This window comes from Amphiura filiformis, chromosome 12, assembly GCF_039555335.1.
Source record: "Amphiura filiformis chromosome 12, Afil_fr2py, whole genome shotgun sequence".
Classification (NCBI taxonomy): Eukaryota; Metazoa; Echinodermata; class Ophiuroidea; order Amphilepidida; family Amphiuridae; genus Amphiura; species Amphiura filiformis.
Genome location: NC_092639.1, coordinates 19136777 through 19162516, shown reverse-complemented (window position 1 = coordinate 19162516; position 25740 = coordinate 19136777). Strand labels below are relative to the sequence as shown.

Genomic DNA, 25740 nt, shown 5'->3' with positions numbered 1-25740 from the left:
ATAAAAGTATCAAACCGTCGACAGAAATGTATTTATATTATTGTCAAAAAGAAGCCTTAGGCCAATTCCAAGACTTTTTGATGTGCTCTGACTTAAAATTGGAAATCAATGTAGAAAAGAAAAGGGCAGAGGATGTTCAAGATTGATCGACATGGATTTTATAGGAAGAAGGATTTCCGTAAATCAACGACAAACACTAAGGTATGTGGGTGTATGTCTAAGACATTGGGGACATTTTGTTGCATCTGTAGAATTTGTTCATTTTGAACAATTCCTAAAGAAAAACGAAGATGTTAAACTCATGGTAAAATATCAGCAAAATGTGAGTTTAACGTCTTAATTTTCTTAGGAATTGTTCAAATGTGACAAAATACATTCTCGCATTTCATCATAAAACCCCTAGGTGCGCCATTGATTACATACGTCGATTCGTTATCGACCTGTTAACTTGTGCCCATAAGGAATGTGTCTGAAATATTAACACGTCATTAAATGCAATCGGATGTTGTCCTTAAGGGGGTACTACACCCCTGGTCAATTTTGTGCCTATTTTTGCATTTTTCTCAAAAATTTTAGCGCATTGGTGACAAGTAAGATATGTATATTATAGGGGCAATGACTACTACTACTGCACTGAAAATTCAGTTACTCAAGGCAAGTAGTTATTAATTTATTGATCAAATATTGGTTTCCCTCATTTTTGACTGTAACTCCACAACTGCTGTCTATGTGGAAATACCATTTCCAGTGCAGTAGTTGTAGTCCTTGCCCCTATAATATACATATCTTACTTGTCCCCAATGCGCTATCATTTTTGAGAAAAATGCAAAAATAGGCACAAAATTGGGCAGGGGTGTAGTACCCCCTTAATATCATTTTAGTACAGTGTACTCAACCGGAAGGGTCCGGCAAAAGGTTTGCTCCCTTTTTACTCAAAACCAGGGCAAATTTTAATCAATTCATGTTGAGTAAAAATCGCAGGTAGGTCATACTCTACTTTTTCTGAATTCTTGAAATGAGAGGAATAATTTGCTGTGCTTATTAACCAGATTTGAGCAACTTTGAAATTTGACCACAGTGTGCCGGGAATTATTGAATGTGTTATAGGACCATAAAAGGAAGCTAAAAAAGTTGGTTTGATAGAGTCCTGTAGGGGTCATCATTAACTTCCCGTAGATACTGGACTATATCGTGCAGGAAAGGTTTGAAATATCTATAAACGTACTTTCCCATAATTTTCAGTCGTGACTATAAAAATTGAATAAGATAATAAATTATAGCATGTATTAAAATTTTGATGTCGTATTTTATTTTTCAATTTCAACAGAGACAGGAAATAGTGTTCAATTATTCTACTTGTCTCAAATTACCAACTCTGTGATGTCTTCATTAATTGAACGATGTTAAGGGCTCATCAATTATTGAAAGGTCTTTAAATTCTGAAGTCATTGACATCGTTCTCCCTGTTGAAGCTGTATCCAAAGGGCTGTATCAAGCCCAGATCAGTTTTACTACACAAAGCCCGGGCACAAAGCCCTAGGGATCATCCATCAGATTATTACTGAAAATGTCAACTGCGATGGAGATCAACATTTATCAGAATATCTCTAGAGAACTTCAACTTGATATCCGACTTCTGCCGGAAGAGACACTATTAAGGGTAATACAGAGTGTTTTACAAAAAAAACATAGAGTTTGCTATTCCAGTATTATAAATCATGCAACCGCGTAGGCGTATTCTACAGTCCGATAATCTGGTAGATGTACTTGGATGTGCTATCCCAGTAATAACACAATTAGCCTAAGGTATTTATTTAATATATAAATACTTGCTGCCCAAAACAAAACAGAACCGGACAAGTGCAACGTAGTATGGTTGAAGCTGGGCCTATTCTGAAAATATAAGTTCATCTTAACATTTTTATAATAACGTAGGCCCTAATCAGCGCATCTAATTATTATGACAATCGTCCCCATTGCACTAAATGGATTGATTCAAAAAAGTTTATGGTACCCGACGTTCTCTGGCATCTTAAAAAATATCGCGGGAAAATACCAACATATAAAAGAAACGTGTTTTCAAATTGAACTTTGGAATTTAAAAAGTATAAATCACGTTGGATCTAAGGCTGTGCTAATACTTTTCTTTGATGACTTTGACCACAATTTTATATTTTCAAATATCTTAAAAATACAAGAATCTAAGCTAATTGAACAGTTAGTACTTACATTCCAGCTACAGTGACACCTCGTGACGTCACGCTGAATTCGCCGTCAAAGTAGTGATGTATCAGGATTAATTACCATAGCGATAGGTAAAAACAATGTTTGAATGTATTAGGTAGTGAAACTTACATTGACTCAGCATAATGATGAAATTCCCATAGAAAATCAATCGTGTTATGCAGAGTGACAGCGTACGTCTAGTGTAGGGCAATACATTCATTTTTTTCACCTATCGCTATGGTAATTAATCCTATTACATCACTACTTCTACAGCAAATTGAACAGGGCATCTGTCTCATCAAATCACGCTTATACCTCTTTGTCATTGAAGTTGGAACAGATAATAGTAATGAAAACGACCTTTTCATTGATCTTTGCTTATTCGCCGCAAAAGTGATGATGTAACAGGATTAACTACAATAGCAATAGGTTAAAACAATTTTGAATATATCGCCCTGCACTACAAGCAGATTGCACCAGGAAAATTGAATAAATCCATTTTTAACATATTGCTAGTAGTTAATCCTGTTATTCGTGGGCATGACCATTGTAAGTCCAGTAGAATGTAATCGCTGCCATTAAGGGATCTGGAATGAGCGTTTTGAGCGTTTCGACAGTAATTTTGTGGGACATGAGAGCACATCAGACATATCGAATTGCATTCTGAATACGAAGAATGTCTTTCTGATATCAAATAATTTTCATTTTTACAAATACAAATTTTATGACAAATTATTAAAATTTGATATTTTCACATTTTGATATATAACAGTCCTCGAAGTAAATTTTATAAATCTAATGATATATTCTTAAAGTGTATGTAGTTGGGAGGAAAAGCCGAAGATCAATTGAAAATTTTGACCTTTCATATTGAAGATATGGATTTTTTTCCCAAAAAGACCTATATTTTTTTTTGGTGTTTTTGGGAAAAATCCATATCTTCAATATGAAAGGTCAAAATTTTCAATTTATCGTCGGCTTTTCATCCCACCTACATACACTTTAAGTATAAATCATCAGATTTATAAAGTTTTCTTCGAGTACTGTTAAATATCAAAAATATCAATTTATAATCATTTGCCATAAAATGTGTATTACATTGCGAATTTCAAAAAATCAAAATTATTTGATATCAGAATGACATTCTTCGTATTCGGAATGCAATTCGATATGTCTGATGTGCTCTCATGTCCCACAAAAAATACTGCCCAAACGTTCATACCCCATCCCTTAATCAACAACAGATTGAACCTGAAGTATAGATCACTTGACATGTGACGTCATTGCCCGGCAGTATGCGCACGCATTATGGCCCTTTCCATTGTTCTTTGCCCTGCAGTATGCGTGCGCATCGTAGTCTGCTCAGGGCATGTGTATTTTAAATCTCCCACCACATTTCTATAGTACAAGAAAGCCATTGAACAGTAAAGCGGTTCGTTCGGGCATATCGACAGACCAATCCCTCGCCTTTGTTGATAAACAATGATGTCAAGTGGTCTATATTTAAAGGTGATATCTTGGGTCAGTTACAGTTGCCAACAGGAAAGTAATATAGAACATCCAAAAGTTATAATGAGGGGATTGATTATGCTGCAAACAATAAGTGTTTTACATAAGGCAGCTATTGTATTCTACTGTACTTACGACGGTCTTGTGCCTCAAGCAAAGTCATCGTGCCTGTCTAAAACGTTGCCACTCTTAACACTTAAGCAACGGGCAGGGCGATTTTACATGGTTATTTCATTTTATTGTACAGATTTTTTAAATACTTTTGTGATTGTATTTTTTCCAAGTGTTTTCTTGTTTCATTGTTGATTGTAAGGGTAGCAGGTGTGGTAACAGGTGTGGTGGATCAAAATTCTATCCGCCCATTTGGATAAATAATTCTCATAAACGAAGTATTAGTGTGGGTGCCCTTTCCATATCGCTGCTCGCGTCTAACGATGTAATATTTGCCCTTTAGATTTAATTTAATCAGATTTTCTAGATTATGTGAGCACCTGCAGTGATTTACACATGATATCAACAACATCAAAACTGACAAACAAGTTATTTCATTACATGTTGACGCGAGTAAATATAAATGTAGTAGTCTTTTTATCCACATTGTATGTTCCCTTCCGGGCTTGGATTTGTTATATATTAAATAGGCTAGCTGCTTAGTTATATTTACCAAGTTTTAGCACGCTTGCTAATATTTTTTTACTTGGTATGGCATATACAGTAAGCAAAATAATTAAGGTAGTAGTTGTGTTCACCCCTGTATATCCTCATCATCAGTCGGCTGCGGAGCAGGCGACTACAAGCTTTCTCCAACTAATGCGATCTTGGGCAAGCGAAACAATTTTGTTTGGCTGCAGCATCCCTTCAGTATCTCCCAGGAGGTGCTGGACATACTGTAAGTACAGTGTGCGCGGCCGTCCCGGTTTCCTCTTCCCATGTGGTGGAATATAAAGCGCATATTCTTTCACAGGCTCGCCATCTTCAAGACGCAGTATATGGCCGAGAAATTTGAGTTGATGAATCTTGACTCTGGCAACCAGTTGAGTGGTGTTGGTCAGGTTGTAGATGGTTTCATTTGGAATCCGTCTCCACACGCTTGATGTTTAACATGACTCTGTAGCAAGATGTTGCAAATGCATTGATCTTGTTTTCCATGTCCTTGGTAATTACCCATGACTCGCACCCGTACAGAAAGACAGTAACACACGTTGTCTGAAACAGCTTGATTTTTGTTTCGATTGGCAGGGACGGGCTTCTCCAAAGGCGTTCCAGTTTCCAGAAAGCTGCCCAGGCTAGTGCTTTTCTTCTTTTTAGGTCTCCAACACTGTACTAGAGCCCATCTTGGAACCCAAATACTTGAAGTCTGTGACATGGTTGATGGTACTACCATAGACTTCAAGTGCTGGTTGGGCGTTACAGTTTGCAGTCATATATTCTGTCTTAGGTGCGCTGATGACAAGGGCTAGATCTGCTGCTGCAGTTGCAGTCCTAGTAAGCTGTGACTGGGCCCGGTGTATGGAAGATTCCAGCAGGGCAATATCATCAGCAAAATCCAGGTCATTCAGCATCTTGGCAGGATACCTGCTTGACCGACGTGGGTAGGTAACATTGCCAGCGTCAATTCCAGAAGTTGATTTCATCAGAAGGTATTCTACCAGGATAATGAACAGGAATGGTGCCAACACATCACCCTGAAGCACTCCAGTTGTTACTTGGAAAGGCTCTGAGATACTGCCATCTACCATAACGGCACTAATTGGAGTCTTTGTAGAGCACCTGGATGGCATTGACCACAACCGTTGGTATTCCATAATGCCGCAGCACTGAAAACATGACGGACCTGTTGATGGAGTCGAAGGCTTTTTTGAAGTCCACAAAAGTGACTGTTAAGGGAAGTTGGTACTCCTTGAAGCCTTCCATGATCCTCCTCAAAATGTGTATTTGCTGAGCACAGCCGCGACCCGATCTAAAGCCAGCCTGGTTGCTTCTCAGTAAAGGATAAATGTGGGGTCGGATCCTGTTCAGAAGGATCTTGTTGTACACCTTTGCGGCAATGTACATAAGCGAAATACCACGGTAGTTTGTCATAAGAGAGAGGTCACCTTTCTTTGGTAGAGGAATGATTACATTCGTAACCCATTGACGTGGCGGTGTCAGCGTTGAGAATACTTCCATACAGAATTCGAGAATCATATCGATCATGCTATCCCCTCCTCCCTGAAGTGCTTCTGCAGTTATAGCACAGTCCAATCCTGCTGCCTTGTTGGTCTTCATGGCTGCTATTGCTTTGACTACTTCTTCACGATTTGGGGGCTCAGTGATAATAGGAAGATCTTCAACAGCTGGTGCAGGAAGTTCTGAAGCTGCTGTGCCACTGTCGTTGTTATTAAAGGAGTGAGCTAAAATATTCCTTCCATTCCTCAAGCAGTTCATGGTCACTGGTTGGAGCTGATCCATCTCTCTTTTTGACTTTCACCCCTTTCCTTGAGTGCTTCCCTGAAAGCGAGTGTATAATTTTCCAGGTGGTGGTATAATTCCCCATCTCGTCGGCCAGCTTCAGGTCTTCCATCTGCTTATTGAGGGTAGCAAGCTCATCAGATTTATAAGAGTTGTTAAGGCTGGTGTTCCAGTTCCTCCATCTTTCTCTAGATTGACGAGACTTTGAAATGGAGTACCGCTTTTTGGCCTCATCCCTTTCAAGTTTAAGTCTGATGGTTGCATCTGATACCCAACTTGGTAGTCTGCATGGCTCTTGCTTTCCAATAACTTTCTCAGCAACTTCACGGACAGCTGTATCGAAGGTCTCATACCTATCAGAGATGGGTGTGGTGTCATCCATACTCAAGACCTGAAATCTGTTTGATAGCTCCAACTAAAATTCCTCCTTTGTATCAGGATCTTGCAACTTCTTCCAGTTGAATTTTGGTCTCTTGCAAGGTTTTCCTTTGCTAGTTCGCAGACTGGCAGCTAGACGGATGCTCACAATACGATGATCGGTGTCCACTTCTACTGAGTTGTATGCTCGACAGTTGCGGAGAGAATTTACCCACTTGCTGTTTATTAGTATGTGATCTAACTGTGCATGGGTTGATCCAGCTGGATGGGTCCAAGTCCAGAGACGGTTCCTGGGTTCCTGGGTTGCTGTATATCCTAAATAAAGACAAATGTGTCAAAATTAAAACATGCAGCCGATGCCTGTACTCTTTAGGTCTGATTTAAGACCTTGTTTGTTCAAATTGGTTGAGAATCAAAGAAACGGTGATCCAAAATCTAATGAAAATACGAAATAAAAAGTTACACTTTTGTGTTCTAATCAATGAAAGCACGATGCTAGTTTTTTGTGCTAAGCAATGAAAACACGGCGCTAGTTCTCTTGTTCGCGAACGCTTTGTGTACAAATCAATAGGACAGGCAATGTGGCAAACTGCAACTTTTATATTTGCATCTTCCTTGGGTTTTTGGATCGTCGTGTCTTTATTGCTTGAACAATTTCAACGAATGAGGTCTTAAATTCGAGCTAAGAGATGCAGCTACTGGCTGTTGGTTCCAATTATGACACATCTGCCTTTGTTTAGGATATGAAGGGGGTGAACGTAACTGGTACCTTAATTATTTGGCTTACTGTAAATATGGGGAAAGAAAAGAAAGACATTGGCAAACATGGTCATATCCTTCAGGTCATATTCTGCCAGTTTTGCTTAAAATAATACAGTTTATTTCTACAGACCCTGTAGGATTATAAGTCATGGAAGCCACTGGTCATATTTTTAAAGCCCAGTACAAGCACCGCTAGCTCAGTAACAGGCACCGCTCCTCATCGCCTTAACGATTATCCAAAGTTTAAAACATTCCTGAGACAACATTCCTGAGACAACATTTCTGTAGACTACACAATGGGAAGAAGCAGGGGACGATCCGGGGGAAGACCAACGTCAACTTGACAGCGTAAATGTAAATATTTATATCAAAATCACCACCAATAAATGCCATTATGTGTCATTATTACATCTCACCGAGTCAACCGTTGGGTTGCATAAACTATTATAATACAAATGCGGTTTAAGGGTATACGAGATATTGTTGGTCAAAGAAGCCAAAAAATTTTCTGAATCAACATATTATTGAAAAATAACACTTTGGTGTTTTGCAAAAGTTCATTCTACAAATGAAAACTTGCTTAATTTATTGTTGTTAGTGAGTTATGTACGTTTTACAAAAGTGTTGTTGTTTCAGCCCTCTTTACAACATAACTCAAGAACCACAGGACCTACAAAAGTATATCTGTGATATTTGAATACTTCTACACGCTCGCTATGAATTGAGCAATGCAATTTTTGCTAAAGCTCACTCCCATTCGCAAGATGCTATGAACTACTTTTTTTTCTGCTGCGTCGACCAACAATACATCGTATACCCTTAACAATGAAGTTTTAGCATTGTTTTCTTGAATGCAAAGTATAACATTTAAACGCGAGCAAATGTCCCAGTACAACTGACACAAAGTATGCTGGTTCCCTCAGCTTTATACTTTAGTTTGTAACTTAAAAGTATGTTATGAACTTTTTTGATTGGCTTATCCTATTGTCTAGCCCGAGGAAAAGTGTGAAACATTAAGACGTTAATAATATGTATAATGAACTCATTTGTACAGCAGCACAAATACCGCAAAGATTCGCCTAATGGCACTGTGGGCTACCTTGACGTAAGTGGAATTCTAGGCTCAACCTAAAAGTGCCATCCTGTAAAATTCCCACCAGCAAATAAGAACACGGAACATCAATTCTTTTTTGGATTTTAGACGAGGGAGCTCTCTATTTGCACGTGAAATTTATCCAAAGGCAAACAAGCCTAAGTGCGTCATTAGGCGAATCTTTTATTTACGATACAAAAACTTGTAAACATGCGAGATAAAAAGATTTCGTGCGGTTAACAAAATTATGTTGAATGTCATTTCGAGATATAGTAGGCTAAAACAGGTTGGTCTAGATAGATCGGAGTCTAAATGGTACCATGAAAAATCGTCCATATTGGATTGCCACGCTTGGGGACCAATATGGTACAATACGAGCTAATACGGCATAATTGTATTTAGTGTAGTGCTTAGCGCGTTATCGTGACAACGTATAATATTATATTACACTCAGAGGCCAGCTTTTTAATTCAAATATTGCCAGGCACATGGAGAAATAATCCGCAGACACTGTGGTACGTAAACATGGCGTAACCTGGACTAATCTGTTTCTTATACGTCACAAACAAAATGATTCAAATATGACGGCAGTTTCAGTCAAATAAACAATAATATTGCATTTATTATTTATAACTAACCAATGTATGTAAAAATATAGTGTCAGAGCGAAATGTCATGGTTTTTTTTCGATTCAGGTTTCCTTTTTTTTCTATCGGAAATAAGGTCGGCTCATGAGCAAAGCTATGTTTATTCTTGTTTAATATTCTCTCTTATACAGTCAGCCGATCACCCAACCAGCATTGCCTGAATACTGTATACGAGCCGTTGTACGCCCCGGGACCGCTGTCAATTTACGAACCGCGGTGACCTTTTTTTTTCTATGTCGCATACCATCTACTCAATCTGATCTCGCCAAAGACAAGAATCGCATCATTCAAATGTACATGAAGCAATACAAGGTTTTTGTAAACACCTATGAACACTTTGACGAACATATCGTCGGCAGCGTGCTACACTATCGTAAGTGACATTTTTTGGCCAATTTTAGATATTGACGAATTATGGAAGGCCATATAAAAAAAAAAAAATAAACAAGGTTTAAAGTTTCAAGATTGCTTGATTATTTTTTAATTAATGAAATAAAATATCGCAAGTGCAATGCAATTTTATTAATGCCAGCAACACTACCGTATGTGCCACCAACGATAGTCTTGCACGCTACATTTTATGTGCCACATACGCTACTTTCTTAGACCTAAACACCAAAATTACGGGATGCTACACCATCGTAAGTACAAAACAGTCTCTAACACATTACTGACGGTTGTAGGTGTTGTCACAAAGCTGGCTAAGTTCATAGCTCCCATGACTGGTAATAGAGTCGACAAATCCGGTATTTTCATTCGTAGATTCAGTAATAAATCTTGAGAGATAACATTAGGGCAAAAGGTGTCTTGATATTGTAAATATTATATGCCGACATAAATTAACAGTGACATAAAATGACATAATTGGAAACTTGATACAATGTTACGCATACGATAGTGTTGCACTCTACACTTACTTCTATTTGAGTGCAACACTATCGTATGTGGCACAATCAAATTCGAAAAACCTGGTTTTTCAATTGAAAAACTAGGTTTATCAAATCGAATAACCAAGTTTATCGATTCGATTATCATAGTTTTTGATAAACCTAGTTTATCAGCCGAAAAACCAAGTTTATCAAAACCTCTGACAATCGAATTGATAAACCTGGTTTTTCGAATTGAAAAACCAGGTTTTTTCTGTTCTATTGTGCAATATACTTGCCATAGGTGTCACAGTTTTGTGCTATAATGTTATGTTGTCTTGTCTTGTGTTAGTGGTAAGTTAGTGTGTGTTATGGTGTAATATGTTATGTTATGTTATGTTATGTTATGTTATGTTATGTTATGTTATGTTATGTTATGTTATGTTATGTTATGTTATGTTATGTTATGTTATGTTATGTTATGTTATGTTATGTTGCGACGTGTTATACTTTGTTATCTCTGTTAATGTATTATGTTATCTAATGTATTTTTAAGGCACTGTCTTGCATCTATCGTCTCATATTACACGGGCGACGTCGGTATTTTAAGTAATGTATGAGACGATAGATGCAAGACAATACCTTTATTCTCATTCTTAAACACTTCAAAATAGTAATCATAAGTATATCAAATTTTAATCAAATTAAATCCAACATTTTACAAAGGAATTACCTAGGGCTTAGAATTGATCAGTCCTGTTGTTGTAAATGCGACTCAACTGGTTCAAATAGCGCGTACGAGTATGACGTCGACTCGCACGCCCTGAACCGTGTTATATCGTGCCATATCACACGGCTAAGAACCAATAAGATTGCAGGAACTTTCGGAAGTGTTTAAGAATATGGTTTGTGTTACCGATTATACTGTGGCATTGATACGACAGGTCTAATTGTGACCCACAGGGGTCCCAGCAAACACAAAACGTTTTCGACATAATTCGCAAAAGGTTATAAAAGGTTGTCAGAGAACGTTTAAATGTCGGGTTATATTAAGGGTACATTAAGGGTATAAAACGTTTTCATAACATTAAAAACATTTTATGATAATCTACTGCCCAGCAAACACAAAATGTTTTACAGAAAACGTTTAAATGTCGGGTTATATAAAGGGTATAAAACATTCTTGAAAACTTGATACAAAACATTCTAAAACAGACTGTTATTTTGGGATTGAAAAAATGATTTGCGAAAAATGTTTGACCAAAATATTTGCAATAACGTTTTTAAAATGTTTCCATGACCTTTATATAACCCGACATTTAAATGTTATTAAAACGTTTTGAAAATAACATCTTAAGAACATTTCTGTGTCTGCTGGGTGCAAATATGTTAACATTGTGTTATTTAAGTGTTGATAAAATATTAGGCAAAATATGTTTGCAAAAATAGTTTACATTAGCATTTTGAAAACATTTAAAAATATTGTTGTAGTGTGTTTTCATACAAACCGTTTTAAAACGTTTTCATGACCTTTATATAACCCGACATTTTAATGTTATTAAAACATTTTTACCTAAACCAAAAGCCAAAATATAACTTATTTAAAACGTTTTTAAAACGTTTTTGTGTTTGCTGGGGTGGCATTTGAACGTTTGTCAAAAATCAACTCAAATTATTTGTCTTGCCATGAGAAATCAAATAAAGCAAAGTTTGCCCTATGTAGAATGTTCCGTTGCCTTGGTAACAAGGCAAATTAAGACAATACCCATTGAGTCGCACAATTTAATTATATCATCGAACCCCTTAGGCCTTGGCAGATGTTGTCAAGAAAGTATCCTAAATGTATATTTAAAACTTGTTCTTTTTCTAACAATTAATTTACAAATTTAAAATAAAATGAGCTTTATGAAACTCATCTGAAACTTACACAATACTTGCACACCTATTGATAAACGTGCTAATAGAACAATTTCGGAAATTCACAAAATCATTTGCGATTGAAACACCCGCACACCGTTACTGGGCCCTTTTTGCTTGTCAAATGTGCGCAGTGACGGTGTGCGCATCAAGTTTGCAAAGGATCACAGGATATACCAAAACAATAGACAATACATGATGTTATTCGTGAAAGAAGCGTATTTAAAAACGTTAGGAACGATATTGTAATTCGTATCAAAAGCTATAAATATGCAATAAGCAGTCGATTGAAAAAGATACGGTCGATCATAAATGTTCAGACTTTATGTAGGATATCTGGTCAATGGTTAAGCCGCATTCAGACGGGCTGAATACTTAAGTTCGTCAACGCAAGGTTTATTCACCACAATAAAATACAGGATGAGTCAAAGAAAGTGCAATAGAGAAAAGAATCCATTTTCATTTAAGAACCGAGTTGAAACTTTTAGGTTTTAAAATAGCTATAAATGATATATTCATTCAATTTTCGCCTAAGTTGGACATATTGGGGTTAAAAACACTGGAGCTGGAGTCGAATGAGGTATGAAGGACTTAAAGTAATGTTAGAAAGTTTGTTTGAACAGAAAAAAAAATAACGCAAAAATCAACCTTATCTAAGTTAAAGTCAGTTTAAAAGCTGGTGCCTTTATCGTGCATTGTGTGCTCTCATTCAAAAATACATGCTACCTCATGGACAAATGGGTATCGCAGCAAAAGGACTTATAAAAATTATACGATAATTGAGATTCACTTCATTTTTTCACAAAAGGTGACTTTTAAGTGTGGCATTTATAGACACTTTCAATAATGGAGAAGTTCAACTTGGTTCTTACATAAATATCGATTCTTTGCTCTATTACAATTTTTGACTCACCCTGTAGTTTTTGCACAACGGTAGCCCCTAAAATGTGAGATTTATTCCGTGACAGCGATAAAGATTGAGGTACGTAAGATTAGGGCAAGATGCAGGTTGCTGTGTCGTCATCCCGCCTGTTTGACTCAAAGCAAGATAACACTGTTTCCGCCAATGGAATAGTGCATGATGTGATACTTAAAGTTGTTATAATTTAGATGATGGGGCTGTATAATAATCAGACGATGTTGTAGTAGAAACCTTTTTCGATTGTTTTCGTTGGCTTTTCTTTGATCTCCAGCTGGTACATACAAGTTTACTAAAACATCTTATCAGTGGACCTCTGTGGGCGGAACTCATCATGAAAACTACCCACGGATTAAAGCATGAATTCGCAAGAGACATATAATTGTAAAAATGTCTGAAGATTTTCACTTGTGGTTTGTTACCTCGAATATTGTCATGATTTTTGGTAAACATATACCACATGTGGTAAACATGGTACGGAAACCAAAAGAGGCCAAAAAACACCGTGATAATAATTACGATTAACGCCAGTCGCTTTCTCACTTGCACCTGTCGCATCGCTGCCTGATTATTATCCGTCTGTGCTACACTTTTCTTACACAGCGTGCGTGCTATCTCTGCGTAATTGATTGAAATAACCAAAAATGGTAACACGTACAGTGTGAGGAATAGAAACACTATATAACATTTAGGCCACGTAAACCCATCATTAATTGGCATATACTGACACAACAAACCAAACGTGTTTGTATCAGTAATTAGTAACACTGGTATACCAATCACGAATCCAGCGACCCAACAAAGTGTAACAATCAGCAACGTTCGTCGAGAGCTATTACGAAGTCTTGATTCTAGACGTCTGACAATGGCAGTGTATCGTTCACGACTAAGGGCTGCTAGCGAAAATACACACGCCCCTTGTGCAACAATGGGGATATAGTGCTTAATCTTACACGCGGTAGATCCCAGTAACCAACATGCTGTTAACTCATGTCTGATGTTAAACGGCGCTGTAGTCCATATCAACACCAAATCAGCAATTGTTAAGTTGACGATGAAAATATTTGGGACACTTAGAAGTTGTTTATTGAGTAAAATAGCAAAAAACAAAGCGATGTTACCCAGCATGCCGATACTAGCGAAGATGAATAAGACGAGGCAATGCCCGAGACTTTCCATTGACACTCGACACAGACTTTGTATTAAAATGGCTAAGAGATAGTGTCCATCGTCTACAGAATGGTTAGATCCGATGCTGATGTTATCGGTGACGAATGTCGGTACATCGGTGGTTGTGACAATGTGGTGCGTCATCATTAATTTGTTTACTTTTGTGTTTCAACCTTGAGATGTAGTTTTCACTTCTTATTGAATATGTTACGAGTAACAAACACGTAGAACCTTCCAGGCTTTGTAGTAAGATAATACGCAATGCCCGCTTAATTCTTTTATGTTCGGTACCAATTAAGAACAACGTATCTTGCATAAAAGTCGAAAAACGAGGGCAGGTTTAAATACTGTCGGGCCACTCTGTTCCAAAGGTAACTTTTGCTAAGTTTTTCCGGGAATTTGAGCAGTGATGTTGGATGAGTTAGTAAACTTCGGCAATCAGTAACATTGAGTAATATTCAATAATGCGTGTAGTGTAGTGTAGGTGTTGTTGTTCGCTTAGCACTATTCATAGAATATACACTATACATTGTGTAGTAAGTACCAGTAGGTCACTGACGAGTAAGTGCATGTGTTTACGTGATATTAGTTGTTGACATGAAGATTTCTTGAAGACGTGTCGGCTATATGGAGTTAAGTGTCCTGAAAATAAAAAGACGTAATAAATGTTTTTAGATTGGGTTATAAAATTATAGATAAGTAAGTATGTAATCAGGCCAAAGGCGGCAACGACAAGAACAACAATATAAACCATTACTATAATTGCCACTTGCCGGCCGTTGAACATCGATATCGCATCGAAATCAGGTATTATAAAGAAGTTAAGAAGGGTATCACGTAATTATTTCATTATTTTATAATCCCCTGATATCTCACCTTCGGCAATTTTCTCTTTATACAGGCCAACATGCTTATACAAGCTTTTCAGCTTGACTTGGTCATTTTGCTTGAGTCTGGTTCCATCAAGACCCAGGCATATGGTCTTATTAAGACATGCATAACAGTCTCAAATCACATAGAAGAATGAAACGGCCAAAATGCCCAATGACATTAATTCACTTTACCTAGTTATTTCAGCTCAAAATGTGAAGAAACCCTTACTTACAGTTATAACTAATATTATTTCTGCAGTTTGGTTCAAGAATAACACAATTAAAAGGCGAATCGTTCATTACTGCTTGATATGTCTAAACACATGATAGCCTCTCAGATGACATAAAAACCCAGGTGAATATGTTTAATGGCAGCATCAGTAAGCGCTGGCGGTTTCACGATACGATATAAATAATAAATAAATGTCAGTATTTATACAGCGCCTTTCACATGTGAACATGTACCAAAGCGCTTTACATTTATTCCGCCGTCGTTAGAATATGTCAGCTGCCATACAATGCCCAAGGCATGCTCATACCTTTGGGCGGCGCTCAAAGGACAGTATTCATAACAGCTCCCCATTTCACACCTGGGTGGAGAGGAGTAATCGAGATAAAGTGCCTTACTCAAGGGCACAACACGATGGCGTCGCCGGGGCTCGAACCCGCAACCTTCCGATTATGAGTCGTAGCCCGTTCCGCTCGGCCACCGTGCTATAAATCTGCGCTATGCAGGAAAGGTAATACTATTACTGTAATAATGATAGTCCACCAGTAAGAGCTTTATAATGAGTTATTAAAATATACTACCAGGATGAGTTATACTAAAACATAGCGTTAAATCTCCATTCATCTTTTCATCGACGAGACTCTTAAAATCCCTTTACTGGGACCAACATTATCTCACGGGAATTTACGAGCAAGTTGCATTTAAGACATAAAGGGTAATGGCCTATCATTTATACTCATTATACTCCAATCAGTAAAGCGGTAAGAAAAGTACGCGGAGTGCATTGGTTGTGTTTAATGGCACTCCGCTTTTCGCACGCGTTCTGGTCGCGTAGGTGTGATGCTGTTTGTGAGGTAGTCAGGAGCCAGATTGTGAACAGTCTTGAAAACACACGAGAACTTTGAAAATGATGCGTTTGTTAACAGGCAACCAGTGAAGTGTGTCTAATAAGATTAAAGCTGAATGGCGACGCGGGAGTTGGAAAATTATTCGAGCAGCTTTGTTTTGCAGACGTTGAAGGCATGTAATGTCGCCAGCATTGCATCCAGCGAGCAGTACATTGGCGTAGTCCAATTTGGACAAAATACAAACACAACAAATCACGGTGTTTTTTTCTCGTGTATGAAATAGGTTAATAAATGCGTATCACTTGTTGCTCGAAAAATTGTACAAAATAATTCACTCTTGTACTGAGATGTTGATGCGTCTAATGGACTCCCCCTTCGGGGTTTGTGCATTAGACGCATCAACATCAAAACACGTATTAGTTTGTACAAATTTACTCCCAACAAGTGATACGTGTTTAATAACCTATAAATAATGTGTCCGGGGCCGGGGTCCGGGGTAGTAAAAACGTAAATAATGGATGAAGCGTAGCCGAAGCGCTGTAGCCGTGGGAAAAATGTACGCGTTACCTCGTGTATACGTGCTCTGCGTGTAATATATACACGTTTTATTGCGTTTCAAGCGCATTTAGAGCACATTATATTATTTCAATGTGACGCGTTTTGAATTGTTAATAAATTTGCATGGTTAGACACCATACGCGACTATACACCAGGCACAAAAAGAAACTCGTCAGTAATATTCATCCTTGCTGTTCAATAACTTGTTATTTTGTTAATTGGACTTTTCTTTCTCATTTGACACCCTGTTCGTGAACATTGAGCAAGAATTGATCAAGATATGCGCCTCCAAACTCTCAAACCCCAAAATGAAAAGTTGCAATTTTAACGATTCAATTGTGCCTGTTACACTGTTTGCTTTATTGATCGGCCCGTGGTGCTTGTATGCAATACAACGATGCGTTCCCATTGAAAATCGTTGAAAATGTTGGAGGCGCATATCTTGGTCAATTCTTGTTCGTTTTTCACGAACAGGGTGTCAAATGAGAAAGCAAAGTCCAATTAACAAAATGTATATTTCAGAATAATCCAAAATTATCAAGTTATAGAACAGCAAGGATGAATATAACTGACGAGTTTCTTTTTGTGCCTGGTGTATATCGCATAATGACATTTAATGGTTTCTGAGCTGCCATTTTCAAACCAGCCTTCTAGCGAGAGTTCCCACGGTTCCTCGAGGTTGGACCCCAATATACTTATATGCAGTACCCTTGAAAGTTCAGTCTATATATCACATTAATAGTCTATTCTGGAGCTCTAGAATGTCAATTAATGGTTTTTGGCAACAAATTCGAAAAGAAACGCCCTCTAGCGAGAGGTCCCTACATGTCCTCGAGGTTTGACCTAAATATTATTATTCAGCATCATCAAAAGTACAAAGATCACTCAATATATCCCATCAGTATACTATTCTAGAGCTCTAGAATGCCATTATAAATGGTATTTTGGCGGTCACTTTAAAATACGCCCTCTAGCGTGAGTTCCCCACATGTCCCCGAGGTTGGACCCAAATAATATTATTCAGCATACTCAAAAATACAAAATTCAGTTGTTATATCCCATCAGTATACTGTTCAAGAACTCTAGAATGGTATTTTGGCAGCCATTTTGAAAAACGCTCTCTAGCGAGAGTTCACCACATGCCCCCGAGGTTGGACGCAAATGTTATTATTCAACCATGATTACTATTCTAGGGTTCAAGAGTGCCATTTAATGGTATTTTGGCGGCCATTTTGAAAAAGACGCCCTCCAGCGACCCAAAAATTATTATTCAGCATCCTCAAAATTACAAAGTTCAGTCGATATATCCCAGCAGTTTACTATAAGAGGTCTCTAGAATTAAATGGTATTTTGGCGGCCATTTTGAAAACCGCCCACTAGCGGGAATTCTCCACCTTTCTCAGAGGTTGGACCCAAAAATTCTTATTCACCACCCTTGAAAGTACAAAAAAGAAAAAACATTTTCAAACTTTCTCCGCCTCGTAAATGCCACGGAGTTCCATAAACGTCAAAAAGAAATAAGTAAAGGTGTAATATTCTGAGTTCCTATACAATTTGTTTTACTGAAAGTACGACCACAACTGGTAGGTCAAGTTATGCGTTGGTTTTAAACTTTTTGAATCCCGATTTCCCTTTATTTATTTTTATTTTTAAACGTATTCTATTAAATGTATATTTTCTTGTACAGTATTGAATGTTTTGTATTTAAATGTTACTTGGACTCTTGCGGATATGGGGACGGCGTTCTGTCTACTCCATTTTCTAGACTAGATTAGATATTTATTTCCAATCGTTTTGCCTAACGGTGTATGTTTTTTAATGATTGCAATATTTGAAATATTCAAATAAATAATAATAATTATGTGCTACTAATAAAAAGAGGAAAATGTGAGCTTATTGATCTGATAATCTGACTGCTCAAAATATTGATTGCAAAGGTGTTCTCAATCTATATCTTACTTTATTTAAGGTGGTACTACACCTCCTGATAAAATTTGTGACTAATTTTGCATTTTTATCATAACAGAAGTACAAACTGGTAACAAAGGTTATGTATATTATAGGGGCAAGGAATCCAGTTACTTCACTGAAATGTCAGTGATTCAAGACAAGTGGCTCATTATATATGTTAAGAAATGAGGTACATTCTAGCGGTACCTCTTTTCTTATCATAAATAACGTACCGCTTGTCTTGAGTCACTGAAATTCCAGTGTAGTAACTGGATTCCTTGCCCCTATAATATACACAACTTTTTATTATTATTTTTGAGAAAAAATGCAAAAATAGTCAAGGTCAAATTTATCAAGGGGTGTAGTACAACCTTAAAATCATGTAACTTGTGAACGGAATAACTCAAACTTCTTTCTTCTAAAGTTGTAAAGAACATAGTGAAAAATTCTGCACAATCACTTTCTCGCTATCATTTTCTTCAATTAATTATTTATATGTATCTGATGGGCTAGTCACATACCATGACCGATACGCGATTAGTAAATTTATTGGACAAACGATTCGTAAATGCCATTCTGCTGGATTCTGCAATTGTTCAAATGATTCATCAAAAGACAATATTGTTTTCAGTTTCAACCTTTTTTTTCCATGAATTTCATCAAACGACATTTCGTCTTCAATAAAAGGATGTTGCACTAAACTTATGTTGTCACTTTTCAAAGATCATAGGTTTCTTTAGAAGCCCTAATGTGCAATGCTTAATCAAGGCTAGCATTTAATGTAGCAATTTTTAAGCTTCTTATCATTATTGACACTCAAGTCACCGTACATAGTTTGAAAATTATTTGGAACTTGGAATTTGTATCATTTTACTGCAGTTTGTAGTATTGGCAAAACCTACATATTAAGGAGTTTTATCGGTCATTTTAGTTAACACTAATTGAAGACCTGAGCGCAAGAAGACCGTAAGTCCACTTGGCCCCTCAACATGTATACACTAAAGTTGCGTATAGTTTCGTATAGTTTGGTAATGTGTTATACATGTTCAGGGGCCAAAACACATCTTTCACAACCTTTCATGATGTTTTCAGTCTGGAACATGTATTGAACATTATAAAACCCAAAGAAATTATACGTAACTTTAGTGTTTACATGTTGAGGGGCCAAGTGGACTTACGGTTTTCTTGCGCTCAGGTCCTCAATTATTGATATAAACAATAAGATACAAAGGCAATATAAATTGATGTATTATGGAAACCAATAATGCTTAAATAAAAAGGCATTTAATCAGGGTATTTTACCCTACTCTTTAATATTTAAAATTCACATGCTCAGAGCAAAAAATCTAATATAAAACATAATGAGACAAACACCAGATCCTTCAGATGGGAACTTAGCATTCAACGATACACCCCCACAAAAAGAAACTTGTTTAGTAAAGAAACCGCACTGAATATTGATTACAGTATGTGTGTTGTTACAAAATAAGAAAGCATACAATTAAAGAGTGGAAGCGGTTAAAGGTATCCAATATCGTATTAAGGTAATTTTTATGTATATTATATCAATCACTCTTAATTCATTATAAGCACAAAGAATGGAAACACGAAACCAAGTACAATTAAAACACAATTCATCAAAACAAAAAAAAAGAACAAAATTGAAAACCTGAGAACGTGGAAATTAAAGGCATGGATGAGGCAGACATTATTTTGCCGCGCATTCCAGATGGTATAGAAAGAAAGAAAGAAAGAAAGAAAGAAAGAAAGAAAGAAAGAAAGAAAGAAAGAAAGAAAGAAAGAAAGAAAGAAAGAAAGAAAGAAAGAAAGAAAAAGAAAGAAAGAAAGAAAGAAAGAAAGAAAGAAAGAAAGAAAGAAAAAGAAAGAAAGAAAGAAAGAATGAATGAAAAATTAAAGAAAGAAAGAAACAAAGAAAGAAACAAACAAACAAACAAACAAACAAACAAACAAACAAAGATAAGGCTCACTGGTACAGAAACAAAGGCAGGGCTCACAGGCACAACGCTATAGTTTAACAGTAAGCCTATTTTATCATGTTTGTGAAATATCACTTAAGTTAAACTACTGTACCCTGCTGCAATGAAGTAGAACGGTGTTATATCTTAATTCAAATATTAGAATCAGATTGTTTGGTAATAGGTCCCTAAAGAAGGTAACAAATGCAAATCCAGACTTCCCGCCTTTAATTAAAGTCAATATCGAAACTTGTAGGAATACAAACATTTTTCTACCAAATTACCCGGGTTTTTTTTGTATTTAACAGTCATTTGCCGTGGTTGTTTTTTTAGAAAAATGTATTACGTTAAAAAAAAGAAAGAAACGTTCTATAAAACCATAAAAACTGAAACCAGCAATTTTCTGGCAATTTTTTACGGATGTCCGTATATTTTCGTAGAATGTTGTTTAAGTTTCAAACTAGAGCAATTATGTGAAAAGGCAGAAATTTTCTGTTAAAAAAACCCAAAAAAAACATTTAAACAAATAATATAGGAGAAAACTTACCGTCACGGCTACCATTTTATTATAGTTTTTCCACACGAAACAGAATATGCAACCAGGGCAAAACATTTAGACAGTTATCATTCCCGACAGACAAGTGATTTGGTCAATTGTAGCTTGTTACCGAGTGGCTTCCAAGAAATGTGTGTTGTGATCGTTATGAGTACGGTGGAATGAAGCTCAAGTTTTTTGCTCACCACTTCATATATACAATCTACACATGCGTTGTAGTCAGCTCTCCCCTACACGCATGCGTAAATGTTTGCTGGATATTTGCTTATCTTATAATATTATATTACGCTATCCGTGAGTGAGTCTGTTATCATTTGTAATATCAACAGTTATGTTACTGTTTGTTTGTCTGTCCTATTTTAGTCCCGGTTACGGCACTCAGTGTATCCGCGGGTACAAATTATGGGGTATTTTCAGATTAAGAAACGCGATTCGTGAAACACAAAAGAAAGGGGTCATTTTGCATACCACTTGTGCGCGAAATTGAAAAAGCGTCTTCTTTATTTACGAATTACGTATATAAGTGTACTTTCATTATTCTTCATTTCCGAATCCCTCTGTTTCATTATACCGTTCAGCGAACATCACATCACATCAAGTTATCGACGCAAACATGCAACCATGGGTGCCGTGGATTATATGTATCCTACGCATTTCCGTCGGAAAGGGATATATTAGAAAATATCGTTCGCGTTTTATCGAAAAAGGGGGCATTAATTGTTTATTGGGCAAAGAAGTCGCGAGATTTCTCAAAATAGGGGTGTTTTTATCCTAAAAAATCGCCGACTGGCACGAGTGCCGGAACCAGGATTTTAGTCTCCAAATTAACAGGTCGCGTGCCACCCATTTGCTCCCATTGGATGTGTGACTTGATTCAGTCTCTCTAATTAGCACTAGGTAACTGAATGGGTCTTAGATAACCAAAAAGAGTTTTTTATGTGCCATGAAGTCTCTTCTATACAACGAGCTGAACATATAAACTTTTCGATGTTGACAAACTTTCACCATTCACTTCTTTCTTCAGGAACAGTTTTGTTCAGGAACCTGTCCAAACTGTTGACTACGAAACCAGATCTCAGCGTGTTACAATCTTCCTCCGGACAGTGGTAGTACTTTTACCACACATTTATAATATCTCTGGCTCCAAATGCTCTGCTTTGAGAACATTTATGTAAACACCTCAAATAAAGAAAGTCCACACTCATGTAACCCGTCATATACCAAAATCTGATCTGTTATGACAATTTGATTGATAAGGTCGCGTGCAGAATCTTGTTAGCTCCAATTTGACATATATATTTAAAATATATGAACAAAATGATCGCTTAATTCAATACATTTAATTTGGGTAAAATTTTGGTAAAAATGCCATTTTTGGGGTGATTTTTGTTCAGTTTTGACAAAAAAATAAGAATTTTTACATGGGAATTGTTTTTTGTAAAATAACTTGTGCATCATGGAAAGTGTATCGATTTACTAAGATGTTTGGATCAAAAAAAGTCAATCATAACATTTTTCTGTGACCTATGATTTTTGACCTATGACCTCTTGGAATGCTTAAGTAAACCTAAAATATACGTTTTTGGTGATTTTAGTCATTTTGGCCAAAAATTTACCCCTTTTCACCAATTTTAGCAATTTCTTACATTACAAAAGTTTGAATTACACTTAACTTTATTGATAAACAAGGCTTCTTCAATTTTAGGCTTTTGAGAGAATTCAAAGAGACTGCAGTTTCCATGGCAACGGCCATTACTGCTTATTTTTCAGCAAACAACCCCTGTAAAATAAAGCTAATTTCCCAGTAAAATTCACACAAAAAATGGATGTAAATGGCCGTTTCCATGGAAACTGGCTTCTCTTTGAATTCTGCTAATAGCTTAAAATTATAGAAGACCTGTATATCAATAATATAAATACAAACTTTTATAATGCAAGAAATTGCTAAAATGGTGAAAAATGGCCCATTTTTTTACCAAAATCACTAAAAACATGCATTTTAGGCCTACTAATTCCAAGAGGTCATAGGTTAAAATCACAAGTCACAAAAAAATGTTGTGATTTACTATTTTGATCCAAACATCCATCTTAGTAAACTGATATACTTTCCATGATGCATAAGTCATTTTTCAAAATTTGTTCAAAGCTGAACAAAAATCACCTAAAATGGCATTTTTACCCCAAATTTAAACGTATTGAATTAAGCGATGATTTTGTTTACATATTTCAAATATCCTTGTGACATGTGTTCTGTACACGAAATATGAAGTTTCTACTTCATTTTAAAAGTTTTCAAAAAATAACTAGTTAAAATATGCCATTTTTAGGTAAAACGTAACAAAGATCCTTAAATAGCGTGACCGTTGCCATGGAAACGGAATTGACAACATAGCAGGTATTAAAATTCAGACTCTAAGGAATAATATAGATGATTTCCAGCTTTTTGAATAATCTTTGCCACGGGCCAAAATTTTTAATAGCCTGGCTTCCCTAATTCAATTTATATCAAGCAATTATCCTTACGGTTGTTCCGTATAAAATAAAATGTGCATAGAAAACCAATCATATGTTGAACCACGATAACTGCGTAACTATACTGTACTCTCGATTTCTTACATTTCCCATTTTTGGTGTGGTATTCGGAAAATCGAAAAAAGCTTCACATTCGCGACGGTATTTGCGGAAAGGAAACCTAGCTTCAGGCTTGCAATTTTATTTTTCTATAACTCAGGTATTGCAATACAACATGTTTTTCGGGAAGTATTCAAAACTTATCATTCGGTTGGATGATTTGACGCGTCGGGAAGTAGTCAAATCATCCAACACCGAGGGACCAGTAGTTTTGACTACTTCCCTCAAAACATGTTGTATTTGTATAATACCAATAATAATGATAAGTTATGGAAAAATAAAATTGCAAGCCTGGAGCTAGGTTTCCTTTCCGCAAATACCGTCGTGAATGTGAAGGTCTCTTTTAGTGGTTTACAAACATTTTACTGTATTAAGATACTGTCTTGATACCCCCAAGCGTAGGACATTACAATATGTAATATCGATCAAGAAGATTATCGAATTTACATTATCCTGTTTGAAATAATTGACAAACATGGTTGTTTTAGCACAACAGTTTTAGTTTTCTTAACGCATTTTCTTTGCTTCGAATCTCTAATGTCTTGCAGACTTCATTGAAGTTAAAACGACCCTGTTTTGATTTATATAGAGTTTAACTTGTAAAAAAAGTGGTGTTTGCACTAAATTATTAAGATAAATAAAGCTTTCACACAAAAGGACTTGATATGTGCATGGCTTTTTCTCGGGAGGGAGTAAATGTCTAAAACTATGACTAGTTTGAAATAAAAAACAAGATAAAACTATTATTGGTTTCCTTGACTCATTTCTTATAAGATCAATGTAAGATTAAGTGATGATAAAATATTTATATTAACGGAAAAGAAAAAGAGAAAGAAAGAATATATAAAATTTATGAAATAAAGGCGTTAGCTAGACAATTTATTGTCAAAGATAAAAAAAATCAGATCAAGAAGTATAAGTATTAAAAGAAGATAAGTGTTACAGAAGAAGACTGCAATATTTTAGTTAATAGCTAATACTGGACCGATATGGGTGCCATTATACATCAGATTCGCCTTTAAGGTATGTCGTGGCCCTACTTACGCATCTAACCGATACGTACAGGTGATAATTTTCTCTTTATCGAAGTAAAGTATAAATTGATGTTTTATTTTCAGATTATGATAGTCATGTAGCCATGGGAATACAAGGAATATAATGGTACCCACTTGTCAACCTTGGGCAATTACTGCTTTCAAAGGTCAAATTTTATACAGGAGCCACAATCGTTATTCTATTAAAATAGGTTTGTCGAGCATCAAGCCCTGAGAACTTGATTGTGCTCGTGATTTACTTATTTATTGATTTCAATTTCTTTGCAGCAACATATAATTTTAACATGACTCCGAGTTATTCCAATTAACGATAAAGAGTGCAAAAGGGCCTATATTGTTTTACGTAAAAATGTATTTATTAATTTAATTGTAAAAAAATATATAGTACTAACAATGACCTGCCTTGCTGCCCTGCTCGTAATTTATTTATTGAGTTCAATTTCTCTGCAACAGTTACTCCAATTAACGAAAAAGAGTGCAAAAGGGTACCCTATATTGTTTTACGTAGAAATGTATTTATTAAGACTTCAATTATGGCAACTTTGTACCAATACTGGCTAACATAAATTTCACAGAGTTCCCTCTTAGAACTTCATACAGCCTCTCCAGATCATTTCCTATCCAGGCTTTATATATCATTTCTTATGATTCTAGAATAATCTTAACTATTTATGACATATTACAACACTTAATCATCCCATATATGGCACATTACGTTATTTCTTAAAATAGATCATTAAATCTCCACAAGGAAATCAGACTCATTAGTCAGTATACATGAGTTCTAAAAATAACACATTACCTCAACACAAACCAATCAGATTAACTGTGTATTGTACCGTAATTAATGGCATAGTGCCAGCAGTGAACTCCACTGCATGGTTACCAATACCTAGTCGCATCCATTTCAAGCTGTTAACCATTGTCTACAAATGTTTCATGGACTCAACAACATCTCCATCTTACATCACTGAACTCATTCCCAGTAGAAGTGGATTACGCTCTGCCCTGTCTCATTGTTCCGCATACACGCACCCCAACTGGTGATAAAGCCTTCTTTGTAGCAGGCCCTTTTCTTTGGAACAAACTCCCTCACCATATGCGCTACTCTCCAACGCTGGCAACCT

The 25740-nt window shown here is 36.3% G+C and overlaps 1 protein-coding gene across 1 annotated transcript; it reads right to left on the bottom strand.

The window, feature by feature from the left end:
- Positions 1-11959: 11959 nt before the first annotated feature.
- LOC140165332 (bombesin receptor subtype-3-like) lies at positions 11960-21071 on the bottom strand. Its single transcript, XM_072188665.1, has 2 exons — positions 20919-21071; positions 11960-14580 (listed from the first exon to the last, which is right to left on the bottom strand). The coding sequence occupies exon 2, from the start codon at positions 14083-14085 to the stop codon at positions 12949-12951; it is 1137 nt and encodes a 378-aa protein (XP_072044766.1). The 5' UTR covers positions 14086-14580; positions 20919-21071; the 3' UTR covers positions 11960-12948.
- Positions 21072-25740: the final 4669 nt, after the last annotated feature.

Bases quoted from the DNA above. Each gene is read 5' to 3' on its own strand.
- LOC140165332 (XM_072188665.1), bottom strand. From the start codon at position 14,085: ATGATGACGCACCACATTGTCACAACCACCGATGTACCGACATTCGTC.